Genomic DNA, 21,721 nt, shown 5'->3' with positions numbered 1-21,721 from the left:
AAAAAAAAAAAAAAAAAAAAAAAAAAAAAAAAAAAAAAAAAAAAAAAAAATTACAGATGCGCCCGTCTCTGTGCTCGCATCAAGAACGCGGTCGCGCTCCGGTAGGAATAAATGAACTTGAGATAACTAGGAGGAATGAATTAGATCATAGACTTCATTGACCTATGTACGCTGGATAAGGTAGTTGTACCAAATGCTAGGCAGCTTATTGACAGGGTGGCGCGTCCAGATCTAGATATTGGCTTAGGCCGGGAGCGGCTAGTGACGCCCCGCATTGTGGATTCCGTTGGTTGTACTCGAGGCCAGAACCACCCGGATCAATTTCGGAAAAAACCGAGGGCGCGCTGCCGCCTTACCAGGAACCGGAATCAACTAACTCTGCACAACGACCGAATACCTGCACAGAGAACCATCAGATCAAATTAGGCATCGACGATTATTCCCTCACCCTCCCCGCCGCCGAACCGCGATTGACATCCCGCCCAACAGTCAAGACCATTTCATCATTAAACCCTTGCAGAAACGTCCACTGGTCTTCTACCGCCTTTGACGGCGCCAAGTCCATCTGCACATTTGGCCACTACCAGGGTCCGGTCCGAGGCCAGGCTGAGCAGATTCAACATTGCCATACAACCACTGGCCTCTCCCATCCGAATCGGAACCGAACCACCAAATAGCCCTAGTTCATCCATCCATCCACAGCGAGGTGTACATCCTTTGAATCGACAGACTCACAGGAGACCAACGCAACTTTAGTCATCGCACAATCCGCTGGGGTTTCCAAGCTGCCCAGCCTCAGCGCCCAAACACCGTCGGCCCCAATCATCTTTCCCCTCACGACGCCAACATCACGACGCGAATACGAAAGCCCGATAGCATACGGCGACGGCGACTTTTGACTCCGAAATCAATCAGATACGCACGACCCTGTCGCACCTTTAGACGGACTGGTTATCGACTTGGCTGCACGCTCACCGCACCGCACCCCGCGCCTGGCGTTCTCTCTGATCACCGCCCTTCACAATGATGCAAAACCCGTATCTATATGCTCACCACCAGCAGCACACCCCGCAGGGTGACTCTGCGTGGATGCACCAGCAGACTACGCATCACCAGCATGCCCAGCAGGCCGCCGCCGCCGCCGCCGCATCTGTCGCCCAACAGCACCATTACAGCCGCATCGCCTCGGCACACTCGGCAGCAAATGCGGCCGGTCTGGTCTCGGCCGCCCACGCCGTCGGCCAGGAGAGTGGCATGGACGCCGGGGTATCCGAGGACAATCGCAGGACACTGGCCTACATCGCTGACCTGCTAAACGAAAACACCCGTGAGGCCGCGCTGCTCGAGCTCAGCAAGAAGCGCGAGCAGGTTCCCGAGCTAGCGCTTATCCTGTGGCATTCGTTTGGTACGATATTTCCGCTACATCGGCGTTAGGCATTCACCACAATCAATGTGGGGGATGGCCAGATCGCTTGGCACGTTGAGCTAACCCGTGTCAAACAGGCGTCATGACCTCGCTGTTGCAGGAGATCATCTCAGTCTACACACTGCTTAACCCATCCCAGCTTACCGCGGCGGCTTCCAACAGAGTCTGCAACGCCTTGGCCCTATTGCAATGTGTCGCATCCCACAACGAGACTAGAACTCTCTTCCTGAATGGTACGACTCCCAAACATGTGTAGGACGGGTTCCTGTAGCAAAGCAGCTAACGCGGACGTGGGCACGATACAGCGCACATTCCTCTGTACCTATATCCGTTCCTCAACACAACGTCGAAGTCAAGACCCTTCGAGTACCTGCGTCTTACTTCACTCGGCGTTATTGGAGCACTCGTGAAGAATGACTCTTCTGAAGTCATCAACTTCCTTCTCACAACTGAGATCATCCCTCTCTGCTTGCGGATTATGGAGACTGGCTCGGAGCTTAGCAAGACCGTAGCCATCTTTATCGTCCAGAAGATTTTGCTGGACGACAATGGGCTCAACTACATCTGCGCGACCTATGAACGCTTCTACGCTGTTGGCACTGTCCTCAGCAACATGGTGGCTCAGCTCGTCGAGCAGCAAACGGCGCGCCTTCTCAAGCATGTTGTCAGGTGCTTCCTGAGGTCAGTTGCTACGCGACATACATAGCTTGGTTGATTTGCTTGGCTATATTTGTGGCTATCTGGCTTGGCCTGTCTGTACTTTTTGACTAACATTTCGGGAATCTTCAACAACAGATTGAGTGATAATGCCAGAGCCCGCGAGGCCCTCCGACAATGCCTTCCAGACCCCCTTCGAGATGCCACGTTCTCCTCAGTTTTGCGCGACGACGCCGCTACAAAGCGCTGCCTCACTCAACTTCTAATCAACCTTGCCGACAATGGGGGCGAGCCGGGAACCGGACACCACGGCCTGTGAAGAACGCAACCCTAGCAACGTCGAGCCCTAGATAACGACAACCGTTCACTGTCATAGATAAAGCTCACGGGGCTTTGAAGATCCAGCATATGAAAACTGGAATCATCGAGATTCTTTCGAGGCTTCGCCTCACAACACGATGCCGCAATAATGGCTATATCGACTTCGCCAAATATCGAGATCCATGGCGGCCAGTGGCGTGCTCTATACGGCACCACGCACATAAGCACGATTATGAGAAAAAAAAAAGAGCATACTCGGACGTTCCAGGCGCACTAGCATTCTTTTCTGGGTTGCATTGAGCTTTTCCTTTACCCATACCCTTCCCTCTTGGCATGACTTGTTTCCACCTCTCCTTACAGGCACGACTACACAGGATGAACGCGCCTTATTTTATTCATATCATGTTACTTTGTTCTGGGTGGCGTCATATCACTCATGTATCCTGCGAGGCCCAGACATTTGTAATTTGTTGTGCTTTTCGCGGCTACTCCACACGGATCTGACGGGTCTATACTAACTTGTACGTCTGTTTCCACGGGTTGTACTGAGCCTTCACGTTTATGATTGGTGTGCGGGCAGCGCAGGTGGTGTGGACCTTGGGTTAAGTGATCCGAGGAATGGTCGACCACGCGGTAAGCCCTATGGCGCTCTGTCACGGTCTCTTCATTTCTATCTTGTATTGCACTGCCTTCACTATTCTCTGCATATCGCTAGTCGAGGATGGGGAAAAGGTTGTTTAGAGGTTATACCCTTGGTTGCGGTGGCTTTTTCTGTCATTCACTTTTATCATCGGCGTTGGACAAGAGCAAAAAGAAAAAAAAACAAAGTAATGTCTGCTGTGCTATGTGAGTGGGCGGCAAATGTCCCTCACTTGGCCAGAAAGACCACTGGGGGTAAGGATCTTTAGTTCTTACCCGTCCCAAAGTTCTGTTCTGGCACTTCTGTATAACAAACAAACCAAAGTATAACTTTGCTTCTTCGACATTGTAGATAAATCCAACTATAGTAACATCAATCATGACGAGTTTATATCATATATATGCAGGGGGCCAGGGCACAGTGGAGGCGCTTGAATAATACAGCCACTAGATCTAGAAACGGAACCTCTTCGACATCAAGAGATGGACAGATCTAGAAGCCACGAAGTAATTTAGTTACCTAACTAGGTATCCACTGTCCGAAGTTGAGCGAGGCTCTCAGAAGCGCGTTTTGTTCTGGGGCGGCATGTGGGACTGCACGTGGGTGGGCACCGAGGCTTTTGAGGAGAATCGTGAAACGGCACCTGAATCTGGGGCACTCCGCCTCACTCCCACCCTGGAGCACCCACCGGCGAGGGCTGCTAAAACCGTCAGCACGGTTTAGCAGCATGCTACTACGATAGTGGTAGTTTATCAACAGCGAGGCAGGGCACTGGAGAATTAGACTTGCATCAGACCAGCCGCCTTGGCATTGATGGGAAAGATACAAGGGGGAAAAAGCAGATGACCTTGCACAGGGAAGTGAGAAATCGAGATTCAGAGCAATGAACAATAATAACCTAATTAATTAACTGCCTTGGTCGTCGGGGAGGGGGGTTTTTGGCTTGGTGCCGTGTCGGACGCGTCGTCCGGCGACTCAGCTACCTCACTGCTACCGTGGGATAAATACTACGGTGCTTATCTACGGACTGGGTTTGGGTTAGATTTGTTTCTGTCACGCATTCGGTTGATGCCAGATATTTTTTTTTACACGTCATTATGATCTCTTTGTTTACTCGGATACGGGTGCATGCCCATGCAGTGTGTCTCGCCAGTCTATTGCGGATCAACTACCTACCGTTGTTTTTTTTTTCTCTTTCTTTTTTGTGTTGTACTGTCGCAATGTTTGTGTCGTTTATCTGCACCAAGATATGTCTCTCTCTCCACCTGTGGTTGCCCAAGAATGGAAATGATGTATGCCCAGCGCTTTGGAACGCGTCGATTGTCCAAGTGACCTCTCCCAACAGCAGGAGCGCAGCTTCTGATGGGTCCCTTGTCCCTGTTCCAAGGGGGGGTGACACTTCTTTACAAGTATCTCGAGGCCACGCTTGGCATAAACTTTCACCGCCCGCGTGCTGCGGGACAGCAGATGTATTGGGGGCCTTGGCGACGCGCTCATCGTTGTGCTAGGCGGCCTCTCGTTTTGCTACGTCTTGGGTGTACAGCGATAAAATCGAGGCTACTGGGTAAAGTCGTAGGTGCTTTTTTCGGTCGCGAAATAACAAATTGAGGCTCATTTGGCGATGGCGAAAATCTACAGGGGTGCGGGGTTGAAGCGACTCGCCAGGCAACTAGTAATATTCCGCGTTCGGTTCATCTTGCTTTCATATTGTCGAGTCCATCGTGAGATAGCTTACCCCAGTAGTACTACGTAGTACGTATGCATGCCATTCGCCTTTGTTTGATGATTTTCGCTCGTAAACCTAAATAAAGAGAAAAAGAAAAAAAGACCCCCAGAACTCTAAAAAGTGCTGGTGATATCAAGGAGGAACATAAAACCCTTCCATCTTGGGTCTTTTGGAGTGCTCAGATATGTCTCAAGTTATTGTCTCTGCCTTGGTAGTTTATGTTTTGTGAATTTAGAGTTTTATTGCTTTTGTTCTTGTTCAACGGAATAAACAAAAAAAAAAAAAAAAAAGACAGAAAACAGGGACAGCTAAGTCTGAGTCCTGCGGGGAATGGCGAGCAGGGGAAGAGGCAAATTGGCAGTGCCCATCAGACAAAATAAAATAAAAAAGCCCGGGCCAGACCTTAATAGCGAATGGGGGCGTGGAGAGAGGGTGTGCAGTTGAGCACATGCCAACTGGTCGCACCGGGGGCTTGGTTTATATCACGTTGTGCGCTACTGCTAGGGAAGACCTCTTTTGTCACGTCGGCTGACGCGAATCCGATGAATAATTTGCGGATGGGGAATTATTTTATTGAGTGGTTTGTTTTGGTTTGCGCTTCAAGCTGAAAGGTCAGGCAAAATAATGTGCTCAACAGGCCAAGGCGCGAACAGTTGAGTTACTCCGTGTGAGCTTAAAAAAAAAAAAAAAAAAAAAAAAAAAAAAAAAAAAAGCTATAATGGCGTGGATCTGGCGCGCGCCGTTTGGAATCATTGCTTTCTTGGGGCATGAACAACTTGAGACTTTTGCGACAGGAGCCAAGAACGAGCTTGCACGGGATGGGATGCGGCGTTGCTGCACCTCTTCTTTTCGCCAAGTGGTATGCAGCAAGATCGTGATGTTTCTACGGCAGAAGAATGAATGACTTGGGGCTGCGCAGCACGAGTGACCAGCCGTCAAGGGGTCTTTCTTCCACGCCCCACGCCTTCCACACACTCCCTCCCTCCCCGTCCCTCAACATCACAACCCGACTCAAGCTGCAAGCCGGGCTGGGGTATGGAGAGTGGACCTTGACCGTTGAGGTTTACCTTTTGGTAGCTGCTCGGGTAGAATTGAGTTGGGTCAATCGTAGAAACTACGGATACTTTTTACAGCTACTACGTAGTTCCAGCGGTTAGTAGATAGATGTAGTGTCAATTGCCTTCTATCTTTTTCTTCTGCACTCGCAACGAAATTTCGTGCCCCTCCTTTTTGTTATCCGTAGACAATCTTTTCTTTGTTTTGTCACACCACTGTCGGTAGTCATCAGCTTACGGGGTGACAGGTGACACCTTCCAGGCAAGGCGCAAAAAAAGACCAGAAACGACCAAAAGGATTGCCAAGCGCAAGCACAGACCCGGCGGCCTGGTTGGTTGCCCTTGAGAGTGGCGGGAGTGTGTGGTCGCAAACCGATTGGTTTGGGTAGCCAAGCGGCCGGCCATTTCTTCCCTTGGGGGAGTTAACTTACTTTGACCACCTACGCCGTTTTCAGGCTTGCAAACCGGCCGGGGTCCGACTCTATATATTGGAACCCGCTGCATCTGTAATCTCCTGGGAATTCTTATATTTGAGTCTTTTGTCTTTACTGCTGATTTGATTCTTTTCTTTTTCTTTTTCCCCTTGTTGTTTTATATTTTTTCTCTTCTTTTTCTTTTAGACCCCTGGGACTTTTACGCAGCGCCCCGGGTGACTGAACCGGCACAATGGCGACCGTCACACAGACGGTCCTCTCGACCATCGTTGCGGCGACCACCTCCGCAGCTACGGCCGCGCCGTCCGCGCCTCCCCAAACCGGCATTCTCGAGGGTGCAAACCCCTCCGTTTATCACCCAAAGGATCCAATTGTCACGTTTATTATTCAGGTAGGATGCCACTCAAAATTTCTTTTGCTTTTTTTTTTTTTTTTTTTTGTTTGTTTTTGTCGATATTAGAATGCTGCTTTGCACAGAGCTTCTTTTCGGCCCGTTTCCGTGTCATCTCTTCTCCAATTCACACGTGCTTTGGGATGATTTGCAGCAAAGATCTGATCTCGATTCGATCTCGAATGTGACACTGAACCGTTGTTGAATATGCAATCACACGGGCTGTGCCTGTTTGAACCATCTTGACAGCGTACAAAGTGTACATCATGAAAAGGAGGCAGACAATGAGAGACGAACCAAGAACCTCATTTTGACGATGGATTACAGGCTGACATGACCTCTAGGCATCCATCATTATCATATTCTGCAGATTACTCTACTATCCCCTGAGTTATCTAGGCCAGCCTCGGGTCATATCCGAGGTCATAGGCGGCATCGTCTTGGGGCCTTCGGTGATGGCACGAATTCCTGGGTTTCAGGCGGCTATCTTCCCGGATGCCTCAATACCAAATCTGAACAATGTCGCAAACTTGGGTTTGATATTTTTCATGTTCATCACGGCACTGGAAGTTGGTAGGTGACGAAACGTTATATTTTTGAACCCCACAAGAGATTCTCAGTTTCGCTGACTCCAACCATCAGATCTCCGCCTCTTCGTGGAAAATTGGAAGATTGCACTGAGCGTTAGTGTGGCCGGCTTGGTTTTACCATTTGCCATGGGATGCGGTATTGCATGGGGCATCTACAACGAGTTTGCCAGTGACATGGTCAAAGAGATCAACTTTGGCGTATTTGCGCTCTTTGTGGGAACCGCACTCGGCATCACTGCGTTCCCCGTCCTCTGCCGCATTCTTACCGAGCTGAAGCTCCTGCATACATCCGTGGGCGTGACAACGCTGGCCGCTGGAGTCGGAAATGACGTTGTCGGCTGGATCCTTCTGGCGCTCTGCGTCTCGCTCGTCAACAATGCCAGCGGCCTCTCTGCCTTGTACGCCTTGCTTTGCTGTGTTGCTTGGACCCTATTCTTGTTCTACGCAGTCAAGCCCGTCTTTCTATGGATCCTCAGGCGCAACGGCAGCCTGCAGGATGGGCCGTCTGCGGGCATGGTCACCTTGACGCTCTTGCTCGTCATGGCGTCCTCGTTTTTCACAGGTACGACACCCAAAGCATTGGATATCCTGTTTGTTGGATATAGCCCCCGTCTTGAGGTCGTCGACCGTATGCTGACATGGATTTTTCTAAACCCCCAGCAATCATCGGTGTCCATCCAATTTTCGGCGCATTCCTCATTGGTTTGATTTGTCCTCACGAGGGCGGCTTCGCCATTAAGCTGACGCAAAAGATCGAGGACTTTGTCGGCGTTTTCTTCCTGCCCTTGTATTTTGCCCTCTCCGGCCTGAACACCAACATTGGGTTGCTGAACGACGGCAAGGTCTGGGCTTACGTTGTTGCAATTATTCTCCTTGCCTTTGCTGGCAAGATTATCGGCAGCACGGTGGCTGCGCGTTGTTGTGGGCTGTTTTGGCGTGAAAGCGCTGCCATTGGCGTCCTGATGAGTTGCAAGGGTCTCGTCGAGCTTATTGTCTTGGTAAGCCAAAGTCCCGCCACGCAGCAAGGGGTTGAATATCTCTCACCTTGACCATGGCATCGAACCAATGCTTACTTTGAAACCCAATCAGAACATTGGTCTCCAAGCAGGTATCCTGTCCCCGCGGACGTTCACCATGTTTGTCATTATGGCGTTGGTGACCACTGTCACCACGACACCTCTCACTAGGTGGCTGTACCCCTACTGGTACCAGCAGAAGCTGTTGCGCTACAGGAGAGGCGAGATCGACATGGATGGAACCCCGTTGGTTCCAGATGGTGGCCCAGTCCCGATAGACAAGCTGAACCCCACTCATATCCGCCGTGTAATGCTGTACTTGCGCCTTGACAGCTTACCAGGCCTATTCACCTTCACCGCGCTTTTGGGAGGAACTACAGAAAAGAATGCTCCTGGCAACAAAGCTTCAACCGAAGGCAGCTCGGAGGCTAGCGATCCCGCGGTGCCGCCGCCCGGCGGCAAGCATCTCGAGGTTCATGGCTTGCGTATCATGGAACTTACAGACCGTACGTCGTCGGTCATGCAGGTCACCGAGGGAGTCGACCTTTCCGAGAGCGACCCTATTGTCAACACCTTCCGGACATTTTCTCAGCTCAACGGCGTGGCCGTGTCAGGGCGGGTGGCCATAGTTCCAACGCATTCTTATGCTGAGACACTCACCGACCAGGCCTCTACCATTTCTTCCGACCTGATCCTCATTCCATGGAGCAACACGGGATCCCTAACAGAGGACCAGTTTGCGACGCATCCCGTCACGGCTCAGCAACGATTTACAGACAGAGCCCACTTGGACTTTGTGAACGGCGCACTGTCCAGGGCGACGAAGAACACAGCGGTTTTTATCGACAATGGTTTTGGGTCCAAGAAACCCACGATCGAGCCGAGCCGCCCGTCCTACCTGACGAGAAACATGAGTGTGGTATCGATGCGCAGCGTCAAGGATTCTGTCCTTCCGTTGGCCAACCGCACTCATCACCTCTTGTTCCCATTCTTTGGCGGGGAGGACGACCGGGTGGCGCTGCGCTTCGTGCTACAGCTCGCCAAGAACCCACTCCTCACCGTCACAATCGCACATTTTGTACGCGAAGAAAACGACGGCACCGCAACCGAGGGCGGCCGTAACTCTGCGACCGAGTCGGAAGGGCAGAACAATGCGAAATCGGCGGCCGTGGCGGCATCGACGCCCAAGGGCGGCGGCTTCTTCGAGGAGGTGGACGCCCAAGACATGGACGTGCTGTCGAAGCTGCGCACGGCGCCGCCGGAGGAGCTCGTTGGACGGGTCGAGTTCCAGGAGATTATGTGCTCATCGGACACGGTCATCACCAAGGAGGTGACGGAGCTGGCGGCCAAGACGGTCGCGCTCAAGGCGCGCAAGAACGCCGGCGACATGGTCGTCGTCGGCAGGCGGCACCCCAAGCTGGGAGATGTTGTGAACGAGGGCGCCGGCAGCGCCTACGATCTGAGGAGGACACTGGGCGTGGTCGGCGAGGCGCTTGCCATGAGCGGCAGCATGGCCAGCTTGTTGGTCATGCAGGCGGCGTCGACTGGGAGCTCTTGATTTTATTTTCTATGTTTTTTTTTTCTTCTTCTTTTTTTGAGTTCCAGGGAATTTCTTTTTCATCCCCGACCAGCGAGCTCAGACGGTCTCTGCGACTGTTTTGTATTTAGTGATTAGTTGTTATGTGCATAAATAGCCTTTTTGGGTAGGTCAGCATGGGTTGCATTGGCATGTTTATATTGGAGGTATTCTCATTTGGTCAGGTCATCCAGGTGCAGGTAGACGACCATGGTTTTGCAAAACATTATTTTTTTTTCCAAAACATGCGTATCATGCATATCCGTGCCCGGTTGAAACCTTTTTTCTGAATCGCGGATATTGAGTCTTTATTCGTGCGGTCTGTGGTTATTTCACCTAGACGCGGGATAGGTTGGGACTGTGACCATACGTCTAGTGCGGTAATTATTGTGCAGTAAAGATGCTCCGAACCGCTTCCCTGCCTTGATCAACTGATTTCTCAAAAGAGCAATCAACATCAGATCATGACAACAAAATGCCGCGACGCCACCGTCCGAACCGGATAGAACTCGGACCAGAGCAACTGCCGACAAAAATCAGCCAATTAGAGTAGATTTGAAGTTCACCAAGTGAATTTTTTTTTTTTTTTTTTTTTTTTTTTCTATCAGCACCACACGGGGTTAGACGCGGGCTAGCAGAAGTAGCATCTCCGGCTACCGAGAGTCCAGATTCCCCTTATCTCCCCTCGTTGCCTTGCTGGTACGGCGCGGGGGGTCCCACTAATTCTCGTGGAGGAAGGTTCGTCCCGCGGCACTGCAACAATCGTTTGCTAAACAGATTGAACAGCATTTTAATTGGCCCCAGTGAGCTTGCATGTTTTACCCGTTCGCGCGACCTTATCCTCTCAGGTCCCCTTATCAATTTCCCCCCCTGGCGCCCCTCCATTGCTCGGAAACACCCAATGATAAACTGGGCTCTGCATTTCCCGCATGGGGCCCCGACGTCGTAACATCCGACAGTTTTGATCCCGTCAACCGTTTTGGTCCCTTATCAGGAGCCATCTGAAGCAAGACCCTACAGTACGAATGCACCGTTCACGTCACGGAACATGCCACTTATCGCCCCCCCGCTCAGACTGATTTCGCCGTGGAAATGTTCAAGTCGATCCATCTACGGCTGAGTTTGGTCTGCCAAGACACGCCAGGCACTTACAGGATGGCGTTTTGTTCCGGTCGACCTTGGATCTATAGTGCCTTTCGGATTCTGCAATGGCTGATAACAGCCGATTGCCACCATATCACCTCCCCTCAGGTACACGGCTTTTACAATGCAATACTGTCACGCATTCAAAGGCTTTCTATGATGCCTACATCTGACGCCGGAGATGCTCGTTTGCCACTGTCACCCACCACATCCTTATTTTGCTCACCCAGGGAACTGTCCAAGGCGATGGTCCCATCTTTCATAACACTCATCCCTAGACCTTGTTGAAAGGGCGGCTTTTGGCCATATTCCTTGCTCAGCTCAGACCACAGCTGTTGTATCTCCTGAACAAAGCCGTTTGGATGTTTTAGACTTAGCCTTTCTGCCATGGTGCAGCTTCTCACCTCTTTTCTTACACAATAATTCTCTTGGGCACCCTCTTTGATGAGACCTGTTTTTTCATCATTAATCAGTTAGGCATTTGCCTAGAGAATAACGGCGTCCCAGCGGACAAGGAATCTTTTTTTCTGTTGTCATCCTGTCACCTCATCCTACCGACTGCTTTCTCCAAGATTCCAGGGCCCCGTGCCATAGGCAACATGGCCGCCGGCAACCGCAAGAAGATAGTGGTGGTTGGGCTGGGTATGGTGGGCATCAGCTTCATAGAAAAGATGATGAAGTTGGATGCCCGCACACGCGAGTATGATATTGTGGTCCTCGGTGAGGAGCCACACCTAGCCTACAACCGTGTGGGCCTGACTAGCTTCTTTGATCACCGCAAGGTGGATAACCTCTACCTGAATCCGTTAGAATGGGTATGAGTGTCTCGTTTCCTTCAGTCGTTATTTCCTACTCAACGTATATTGATATTCCAATTGGCAGTACACTGGCTACACGGACGGCTCACTGAGCTATCACATCAACACTACCGTCACCGCAATCCACCCCGACAGCAAGACAGTGTCCTGCTCAAACGGCGATGAAGTCTCATACGACATCCTCGTCCTCGCCACCGGCTCCGATGCCGTCCGCCCCAAGCACACGCCAGGCCACGACGCCACCGGCGTGTTCGTCTACCGCACCATTCAGGATCTCCAGGATTTGATCGCATTCGCCGAGACAAAGAAGGGTACTACTGGTATCGTTGTCGGCGGAGGTCTACTCGGTCTCGAGGCCGCCAAGGCCATGATGGACTTGGAGTGCTTCGAAAAGGTGTCCGTGGTTGAGCGAAACAGCTGGGTCCTCAGCCGACAGCTGGACGCCGACGCGGGTGGCATGGTTGTGGAGCAGGTCCGCGACCTCGGCGTGGACGTACGGCTCAGGAAACGGGTGGGCAAGGTCGAGGTGGACGCCGACAACAACGTCACCGGTGTGCTGTTCGAGGATGGAGAGACCATGGCTTGCTCCACGATATGCTTCGCCATTGGCGTGCGGCCGCGCGACGCGATAGCCAGGGAGGCTGGGATACGGTGTGCAGACCGCGGCGGCGGTGTGGTCGTGGGTGACGACCTGCAGACCAGCATCCCGGACGTCTACGCCATCGGAGAATGTGCAAGCTGGCAGGGTCAGTCGTTTGGGCTCATCGCCCCGGGCGTCGAGATGGCCGATGTTCTTTCTTTCAACCTGACCCAGGCCAAGGAGCACCAACCCAGGGCTTTCAAGCGGCCAGACCTCAGCACGAAGCTGAAGCTTCTTGGCGTGGAGGTTGCGAGCTTTGGTGATTTCTTTGCCGACCGCGACGGTCCACAGTTTTTGCCGCCCAAGGCTGCAAGGAAGGCCAAGAGTGCGGAGAATGTTGGGGCAAACGGCAACGGCGAGGTCAAGAAGCTCACCAACGGACTGCCACCGTCACCGGTCAAGTCGCTGACGTACAAGGACCCGTTTACGAATGTCTACAAGAAGTACATCTTTACCGTTGACGGCAAGTACCTACTCGGAGGCATGATGATCGGAGACACGCGAGACTACGTCAAACTGGTCCCGTTGGTGAAGAACCAGAAGGAGCTCGAAACACCACCGAGCGAGCTCATCCTCGGTGCCAAGAAAGAGGGTGGTGACGAGGGCGACGACCTGGACGACGACACGCAGATCTGCTCATGCCACAACGTGACCAAGGGAGACGTTGTCGAGAAGGTCAAGGACGGTAGCTGCAAGTCGATCGGAGACGTCAAGTCGTGCACAAAAGCAGGCACCGGGTGCGGTGGTTGTGTACCGCTTGTCACCAGCATCTTCAACAAGACTATGAAGGATATGGGCAACGAAGTCAAGAACCACCTGTGCCCACACTTCCCGTACTCTAGGGCCGAGCTGTTCCACATCATATCAGCGAAGCAACTACGGGTCTTTGACGATGTGATGCGCGAGGCGGGAACGGACCCGGATAGCTTTGGTTGCGAGGTGTGCAAGCCATGCGTGGGCTCGATATTCGCCAGTCTCTACAACAAACACGTAATGTCGGCCAAGGACCACGGCCTGCAGGACACCAACGACCGCTTCCTGGGCAACATCCAGCGGAACGGCACCTTCAGCGTCGTGCCGCGCGTCTCGGGCGGCGAGATCACACCCGAGAAGCTGATCGCCATGGGCCAGGTCGCCAAGGAGTACGGGCTGTACACCAAGATCACGGGTGGTCAGCGCATCGATATGTTTGGTGCCAAGAAGCAGGATCTGCTCGATATCTGGGGCAAGCTGGTCAATGCCGGCATGGAAAGCGGCCACGCTTACGCCAAATCGCTGCGTACCGTCAAGTCCTGCGTGGGCACGACCTGGTGCCGTTTCGGTATCGGCGACAGTGTCGGTATGGCTGTGCGGCTTGAGGAGCGGTACAAGAGCATCCGGGCTCCGCACAAGATCAAGGGTGGTGTGAGCGGTTGCGTGAGGGAGTGTGCCGAGGCGCAGAGCAAAGAGTACGTCTACCTCTTGGGTCATTTCTGATTTCCTTCCAAGCATCAAGCATGGCTAACACGTTGCACACAGTTTTGGGCTCATTGCTACCGACAAGGGCTTCAACATCTACGTGGCAGGAAACGGAGGTGCCAAGCCGAGGCATGCAGAACTGTTGGCCAAGGACGTACCGCCATCAGAAGTCGTTCCAATCTTGGATCGCTACCTGATGTTCTACATCCGCACGGCAGACAAACTACAACGGACGGCAAGATGGCTCGAGAATCTCCCCGGCGGCATCGAATACCTCCGAGAGGTGGTGCTCAAAGACAAACTCGGCATCAACGCTGCGCTCGAGGCGGCGATGGAGGAGCTCGTGGACGGCTTCTTTGACGAATGGGCCGAGGCCATCCAAGATCCCGCCATCGCTGCCAAGTTCCGCCAGTTTGCAAACACGGACGACAAGCTCGACAACATGGAAGTCGAGGTGGAGCGTGACCAGCTACGGCCGGTGCACTGGCCCAAGGAGGCGGCCAAGGAGGACTTCAAGGGCCTGAGGAGCAGGTGGACGGAGACGGCGTGGCAGCCGGTCATGGAGGCCAGCTATTTCGCCGAGGCCGATGGGCTGCCCAACGGCATCAGCGCCGCCGTCAGGAGGGGAGACACACAGCTCGCGCTCTGGAGGATCAGGGGCAGGTACTTTATGACGCAGCAAATGTGCCCGCACAAGAGGGCGTTCATCCTGTCGGACGGCCTCATCGGAGAGGAGACAAGCTGCAGCAAGGAGAAGGGCGACAACGGCAGCGGCATCACGAACGGCGCGGCCACGAACGGCTCTCTGGGCGTCACCAACGGTGGCACCAACGGCATGGGCCCTGCCGACGCGGAGCGGACGGCGGCGTCGGGCGACGGCGGCGGCAGCTGCGACAAGAACAACAACGCGCCGTGGGTGTCGTGCCCGCACCACAAGCGCAACTTTGACCTCTCGAGCGGCGCCTGCAAGAACGACGAGGAGCTCTCCATCGCCACGTTCGAGGTCGAGGAGAGGCCCGACGGCTTCGTCTACGCCAAGCTGCCGCCCGTCGAGGAGCTCGACGCCGCGCTCGGCACCTCAAAGTGGAAGGTCAAGCTGGGCGATGCCGGAGACGGCGAGCACCCCTTTGCCGAGCTCGACAGGAAGATCGCCTTCAAGGGCCTCAGGGCAAAGAAGGTCGGCCTGCGGCCCACGGCGGCGACGCTGCCCCTCAAGACCAAGAACCTCGCCGTCGCGGTCGGTGGTGGGTGCGGGTCGGCGCCGGACTGGTGAGATGGGGGGGATGGGGAGTCTGCAGGGTTTTTGTTTGGGAAACCGTTCCGTCGGGATACATATAAACATTGCATATATGTGGTTGGTTGTCTTTTGGGCTGAATTGGGTATATTACCGGTAGCGTGTTATAATTGGATACACTATGATATGGAGCAACAACGAAAAAGCTTACAAAACTCCACTGGAAATGCCTGCTGCCTAGATATTGGTTCTCATCCGGCCACCACCTCTTGTCCCAAAGAAGCAAGAGTCCGAGTGAGATAACAGGATTCTAAAGAGAGGCTGGGTTGTTTGCTTACGTGGTCTCTGAAGGATCGTTCCTGCACATGGTGTACAATGAGCCCTTTTCAGAGAAAGGCGGAAGAGAAACCAAGAAAGCTGGCTTGGATAAACAGCACGTTTGCTCGCCAGCCCGGCAGCCTAAACAATCACACGGTCCGATTGACGAATCCCGGTACGTCTTTGGCCAAAAACAAAAAGGGGCCGCATTTTGCTATCATTCCACTACATCCCAAAGACGCGAGACCGGAGAGCAGGAAGCACTAACCCGCCTAGTCCCCCTCCGATGGGAAGCACAACAGATGTAATCAGACAAAGAGGGGCTGGATTTGTGGCTGACGCATGGCAACGGAGAAACTAGACTAGTGAACGAGAAAAGCAGCGAGTTGGTGCTTGGTCGGGTCGGGGCAGACCGGGGCGGTCAGCAGCAAAAAGCAAGCAAGCCTTTCTTTTCCTGTCTGGATATCTTGACCCAATCACAAAGCTTGTTACTGGCTCACTGGCTCACTGGCTCAAAGTTGTTTTCTTGATAGCAATGTTTGCGCTAACAGTAATTACTCGACTAGTTACAGAAAAAAAAAGTATACTCTGCCTAGGAGCGTGTTATTCTGCAAGGAAAATAATACCAATAATAATAATAAAAAAAACGGAATGGTATCGTATGAACAACAAAATGAAATTGTATCTCAAGGCGCCCTTATCAGGACTTGCTTGTACTCTTGTAGTCAAAACTGTTTTTTTTTTCTTTTGAAGCCTTGGATCCCGTAGACAAACTTTCTGGACCAAGGGGTGGGTTGGTTGGTCCCCGTCATCGTTCCGGCAATAGTTCGCCAAGGACTCAACCTCCCCCTCCTTTATCGCCCGAACCGGCGGATCCACTGTCCAAACTTCTTCCACTTCCTGGCTAAAGCGTTCTGTTCTGCCGCTTCTTCGTGTGCCTCGGGCCTGGTAGCCTGCAGGGCCAGACCGGCGAGGTCCGCGTCGTAGTGATCGTCTTCCCGCTCGGGGACATGCAGGGGCGTGCTGGCGTAGAATGCAGACTGCACCCTCCTGCCCTGGTGCGGCTCCCTCGGCGCGGTCGGCATCACCTCTCCCGACGCCGACCTCTTGTGTTTGGCCACCAAGGTGGGCGGCGAGGCGGGGTCCGCGGCCTTGCCGTCCCGGGAGGAAGGGCGCGTCGAGGGGGAGCCGTCGCCGCCGGGGGTCGTGGAAGGCTGGCTGAAGCTCGCCTGCCGACACGCAAAGGGGCCCCGCAGCACCCGGCGCCCTTTACTGTTGCTCCGGCTGGCCGAGCGGTCCGAGTCGCTGGCGTCGGACATTTGGATGCGGCGCTGCATGTAGGCCGCGCCCGTGCTCGTCGCCCGCTGCGGCAGAGTGACGGGCTGGCACGAGTCGCTGCTGGCCGGCGCGCACGAGATGGTCTGGCGGCGGTTCGGCGACCCGAGCGGGCTGGCCTGTTGGGAATTCAACGAGCCGCTGCGGGAGCGCGACTGGCCGTTTGCGCGCGTCGCGTCCGTCGACGACGGCATGACTCCGTCCAGGCATAGTGTGACCCACAGAGCCGTGATGGATATTAGGCTGCGCAGGCTTTCGTCGACGGAAAGTGTGTGGCGCTCGGATTTGGGAGCAGGCTCCTCGGTTTCGGTTTCGTCACCGGAATCCTCGTCCTTCTCGGCTGATGCCGTTTTGGCAGAGATGGCGGTGTAGGTTTCGTTGATGTTGAGGGCGTCCCTCGTCAGTGACGCTACGATGGGGTGCCGGCGCATCGTGGGGTCTATGACGCTAAAGGTATACTTGTAGTCGGGAGGGCCGAAAGTTCCGCAGCTGGAGATACTGATAGGGCTGCTGAGATCCGTCCCGCCAAACTCCCGAACTGACACCGTGCTCGGGCTCATGGTGCCGCTTCCGCCCCTCTTGACCCAGCGTGCCGTCTTGGTGGACCCGTCGTCGTCGGTGTGCTGGAACTCGAACGAACCGTTAGGGAGACGTCTAGCCGTCCAAACCCGGCCGTCGCTCAAGACGATTTCGGTCCGATCCTCACGACGCAGCGGGCTGAGCACGGCCACCAGGTCCCTGCGGCTCAAGCTACCGTCGTCCGTCGGAACGTCGGTGGTACTCCCGCAGGTTGACGTGCTGTAGTACTCCTCGCTCCGGAAGAGTATGACATCCTGCGACCCCAGCGTCGAGCCCTTGTTTCCGACGCCAAAGACCCGCGGGAACCTTACGGCCAACCTTCCACCGACGACGGGGCTGGCGATGGTGGCGGCGGGGAAGACGTCCAGCACCGGGGTGGGGCGTCGATCTGCCGATATCTGGTGCAGCTGTAACAACAGCTTGGGTCTGATTTGTTGCATCAGCCTCTTCTTGACAAGCCGTGGCGGCGGCCTGGCTATACAAAAAGTATTGGTCCGGCGTGCCTGTTTTTGGCGCCTCCTCCCCGCGCTCTTTGCTACAGGGACAGCCACGGTCCTCCCCGATTCACTACCCTCGGCCTCGGAGCATGAGCCATCCGCCTCGGTAACAGACGAAGCAACAGTGACGGTGGCGCTGGCCGGATCCAGCTTTATCTCCTCCACCACCAGGGGCTCATGGAAGCGAACGACTGGTTCTTCTATGGTGGGGGACCGCCTCCGGAGCTCTGGTCTCTGCTGCGGTAGACATGATCGCAGCTGTGGGGGGTCGGAGCTGATGGGAGCCGTCGAGGCGCGTGTGGGTGAAGGGCGGAAGGGTGAGAAGAGCAGCGGCGAACGACGGGCGCCGGCTTGAGCTTCTGCAGACGCAGGTTTCAGAGAAAACTCGTGCCCGTGAAGGCTTGCTCCCGAGTGGAGAAACATTTCGAACGTGTACAACTATAAGGCGTCTGTCATTGTTTCCGCAGCTGAAAAGAGGGCTTCTTGAGGGTTTCAAGTCTTGACTTGTCTGTTGATGTTGTTGCCGGGTTCGGAGGAGGGGTTCAAAAAACCGAGGTTGTAACAAGTCAGGCGATATATTACAAGTGGATGTGTAATTTGGATTTGGAAGTTGAAGATCAGAATTAAAAAAAAAAAAAAGTAAAGAAAAAAAAAAAGGGATACAGATTGATCGCCGTCACTATCCCGGCTTATGAGGCTCGATCAGATTCAGAATCTCGAGCAAGTCGTGAATGAGCTGCTTTCCTTCCACGGCAACCAAAGGGGCTCCCTGTTTAGGCTCGTTTTATTTTCCCCCCCGTGGCTGAGTCTAGATGAAGACTTCTAGAGCTCCAGCTTGGAACCCTGTGGGTTCAGTTCGTGCCTGGGAGGTGTTAAAGCAAGCCGAAAATTCCACCCAGTCGCTTAATTGCCGGGGTTAACAGCGGGTCGGTATGGAGAAACCTCGTGGCAGCTGATTGCAGTGGATTTATCACGTAATGCGACGCACGCAGAGGGAAGGGAAGTGAGTGGCTGGGGCTTTATGTATAAACCCAAAGAACCAAGAAGGAGGTTTTGGTGGGAAAAGATGTCGGAATAATCGATAAAATAGAGGGAATCAAGTCGGGTGGGGCGAACGGGTAGGATGTAAAAGGAACCGGTATGGAAGAGATAATGGAAGATGGCGGTCGACAAGAGTAGTCGTTGCACTAGTAGATCAATCTACGTAGCGGACTGCGTATGATGCGTTGGGCTGACCAGGCTAGGGTCACTGAAGGGGGTTTGTTGACGTTGTTAGCGCGCCTGCATGTTTTTCTTCTACTTGATAAAAAGTACTGGGACCAAAAAAAAAAAAAAAAAAAAAAATCAGGGTAAGATGATGGAGGACTGGACTATGACATGAGCTCAGAAACATTGATGACCATTTACAAAAAAAAGAATCCCTGGGAATTTGGCTACATCCGTAGTAGCCTCCGGCACAGGGGGGGCTATGCTTGTCCAGCTGCAGGTCGTAGGAGATTCCACCATTCCTAGTTGGTTGTCCGGCTGCAGGCCCGGTAGATCTCGTTTGAAAAGGAGGTGACGGGATCTGGCAAGAAGAGGTGTGGAGTGGAGATTTGAGGCGGTGGGGAGGTGGGGGGGTTTGTTTTCCTTACCGATTTTGATTTAGTATCCGCTTTCCCTCCCTATTTTTTTTTTGTTCCTTTTTGCTCACGCTTTGCTAGCCAGTCAAGCATGCCAGACTCTCCTGAATCCGATTCAATTGGATCCCAACAACATGGATATGGAATGGGTGGAACGAGTCTGGTTCCTTTTGTGGGCCAGGAGAATGATGATGTCTTTTTTTTTGTTTTTTTCCCCCTCTGGATGTATGCCGACAGTAATGTTGTTAACCACAGATAAAAGAAAAAAAGAAAAAAAAAGTAAAACGGTCAACAGACAACAAACTACACCAGCACCAACATCAGTAATCAATCCACTGTAATAAAGGTCAACCTAGGTAAGGAGTATCCGTCTTCTTCTAGTTTCAGGGCTTCCACCCAGTAAATATGCATCGCATCGTCCGATCAAGCCATCCGGGATGGGTGGCTAGTGGCGGAGGCGACCACCTCAACTCTGGGCAAGTGTCTCAACTGGCTGTCGCACGGTGCATAACTCGTCTGCCTGATGGGCTGACGCAACGCCGGCCAGGCCATCCAAGTTTACATTAGCTGAGTTGGCCGAAGATATGCACTGCAGTATTAGGTACGGGACGGCAACTGCAATCAATGTGTACTTTTGGGTCGTCGTAAGCGGATGGCTGTTGGACCAGATCATCTCACTCCGCCAACGATGCATTACAGTAAATTAAACCCCTCACTTCCCGAAGCGGTCACACACCTTGTACTGTACAGTAGTACATAGCACATACATGTATTGAAGAGTTTTAAGGGTTTTTTTTCTTGCGTTTTCTTTTTCTTTTCTCATCTGATGATTCGGATACCCGGGTGCACGGAAAAGGGACTAAAAAGTGTTTCGAGATCGCCGAAACGTATTCGTAGCTGAGTGTGCTTCGGGATTAGCAACAAGGACCTAGACTAGAATAATGTTTGCTATCCATTGATTGATAGTATGTTGCGAAGTACACCAAATAGCCTGATTTGTTTTTGTTTTTTTTTTTTTGTTTTTTTCCTGTATGACTATCTATTTCATGGCCTCAAGATCATGATCGTCTCTCGGCCTTTATTGTCCTTGGGTTGACTTTCGTGATGTACTCCCAATCCACATGTACTCTTTCTTATCCTCTGACTACCGGTTGTGCATCTGGATGCCAAGCGAGACAGAGACCAACCCGACAACTCTAACTCAGCCTGGAATCCCAGGGACAGAAAGACTTTGACTATACTACTGTACAAACACTATACCAACCTATTGCAGCTTTCCGATCGAGCCACATCCAATGGTTGCTTCTTTTCTAAAATCAACAACACCAGACATCCCGGTTAAGGGGTCTTGGGGTGGCGGAAACCGCATACTGGACAAACACAAAAAAAAAAAAAAAAAGCCTCGGCCAGCTGATACGAAATGCACGTGGTCGTATGCGACAAACGTCCAACTTTGAGCAACAACAGCCTTGGCAAACCTAGACACACACATGGTAGCCTGGTATTTATCGGGACTATGGATATTTCGACGGCCAACCAGAGATAACACATTTCTTTGTTCCGATCCATCAGTAAGCAAGCCCGTTGTTAGAATAGGTGCTTAGGTTATCATTGCAAATGCGGTGACAATCAAACGGCGGTAAACAAGAAAAAGGCTTGCATGCAACTTGCACTTTAGTTCCCTGGTTCATATCAGACTACGAGGTGGTTCCGGTAGATAGCTGTCGAATACATTGGATACATTTGACAAGGTAAAAAATCGGCTTGATCGCCATTCATAGATAGGTAAACAAACATGTGATGGTCAACAATAAAACAAAACACAAACTTGCTTTGTAGAAACCCACCCTAACCCCACCAACATTTACGTACTATGTAGCTACTACTGCTATACGGTAAACAACGGGAGCCACCTTGGTCCCGGGTAGTTAGTTGTAGACTGGATGACTGAATTTGTTCAGACTGTGACGCCATCGCGGTCGCCAGGACATGACATGTGCTCGGTGCTCGCTGGTTTGTACCTGCATCAAATGACATCCAAGTCACCTAACCCGTCCATATCATTCCCGGCCCCATATAATTTAGGTTGGTTATCTCTGCAATATATTTAGCTTCCTGTCAATAACCCTTAGGATCCGATTTTCGGCCTGGCAGCCGTTTTGACGTATCAGTCGTATTTTCCTGCACAAAACTCAGCGCCACTTCTTTTTTTGTCTTGATCGGATCGCTGCATTGCATTGCTGA

At 52.7% G+C, this 21,721-nt stretch overlaps 6 protein-coding genes across 6 annotated transcripts; 5 read left to right on the top strand and 1 right to left on the bottom strand.

The window, feature by feature from the left end:
• Positions 1-1,023: 1,023 nt before the first annotated feature.
• PpBr36_08520 (uncharacterized protein) lies at positions 1,024-2,402 on the top strand (the record flags this gene model as incomplete). Its single annotated transcript, XM_029895650.1, has 4 exons — positions 1,024-1,405; positions 1,504-1,659; positions 1,732-2,107; positions 2,222-2,402. 4 exons carry the CDS (start codon positions 1,024-1,026, stop codon positions 2,400-2,402), a joined length of 1,095 nt encoding a protein of 364 aa, XP_029747373.1.
• Positions 2,403-3,234: 832 nt separating this feature from the next.
• Positions 3,235-3,767, top strand: PpBr36_08519 (uncharacterized protein; the record flags this gene model as incomplete). Its single annotated transcript, XM_029895649.1, has 2 exons — positions 3,235-3,250; positions 3,589-3,767. The coding sequence occupies 2 exons, from the start codon at positions 3,235-3,237 to the stop codon at positions 3,765-3,767; spliced, it is 195 nt and encodes a 64-aa protein (XP_029746944.1).
• A 1,899-nt stretch (positions 3,768-5,666) lies between these two features.
• PpBr36_08518 (uncharacterized protein) lies at positions 5,667-6,478 on the top strand (the record flags this gene model as incomplete). The annotated part of the gene is made up of 3 exons (XM_029895648.1): positions 5,667-5,870; positions 6,052-6,156; positions 6,467-6,478. The coding sequence occupies 3 exons, from the start codon at positions 5,667-5,669 to the stop codon at positions 6,476-6,478; spliced, it is 321 nt and encodes a 106-aa protein (XP_029746943.1).
• Positions 6,479-6,491: 13 nt separating this feature from the next.
• Positions 6,492-9,814, top strand: PpBr36_08517 (uncharacterized protein; the record flags this gene model as incomplete). Its single annotated transcript, XM_029895647.1, has 5 exons — positions 6,492-6,650; positions 6,995-7,223; positions 7,293-7,802; positions 7,901-8,238; positions 8,330-9,814. The coding sequence occupies 5 exons, from the start codon at positions 6,492-6,494 to the stop codon at positions 9,812-9,814; spliced, it is 2,721 nt and encodes a 906-aa protein (XP_029746942.1).
• A 1,760-nt stretch (positions 9,815-11,574) lies between these two features.
• Positions 11,575-15,164, top strand: PpBr36_08516 (uncharacterized protein; the record flags this gene model as incomplete). Its single annotated transcript, XM_029895646.1, has 3 exons — positions 11,575-11,790; positions 11,858-13,881; positions 13,952-15,164. 3 exons carry the CDS (start codon positions 11,575-11,577, stop codon positions 15,162-15,164), a joined length of 3,453 nt encoding a protein of 1,150 aa, XP_029747682.1.
• Positions 15,165-16,298: 1,134 nt separating this feature from the next.
• On the bottom strand, positions 16,299-18,278 carry PpBr36_08515 (uncharacterized protein; the record flags this gene model as incomplete). Its single annotated transcript, XM_029895645.1, has 1 exon — positions 16,299-18,278. The coding sequence occupies one exon, from the start codon at positions 18,276-18,278 to the stop codon at positions 16,299-16,301; it is 1,980 nt and encodes a 659-aa protein (XP_029746941.1).
• Between the last annotated feature and the right edge of the window lie 3,443 nt (positions 18,279-21,721).

Source organism: Pyricularia pennisetigena, chromosome 5 (assembly GCF_004337985.1).
Source record: "Pyricularia pennisetigena strain Br36 chromosome 5, whole genome shotgun sequence".
NCBI classification, from domain to species: Eukaryota; Fungi; Ascomycota; class Sordariomycetes; order Magnaporthales; family Pyriculariaceae; genus Pyricularia; species Pyricularia pennisetigena.
Note: the sequence above shows the minus strand (reverse complement) of the source record. Positions and strands in the feature narration are given on the sequence as shown.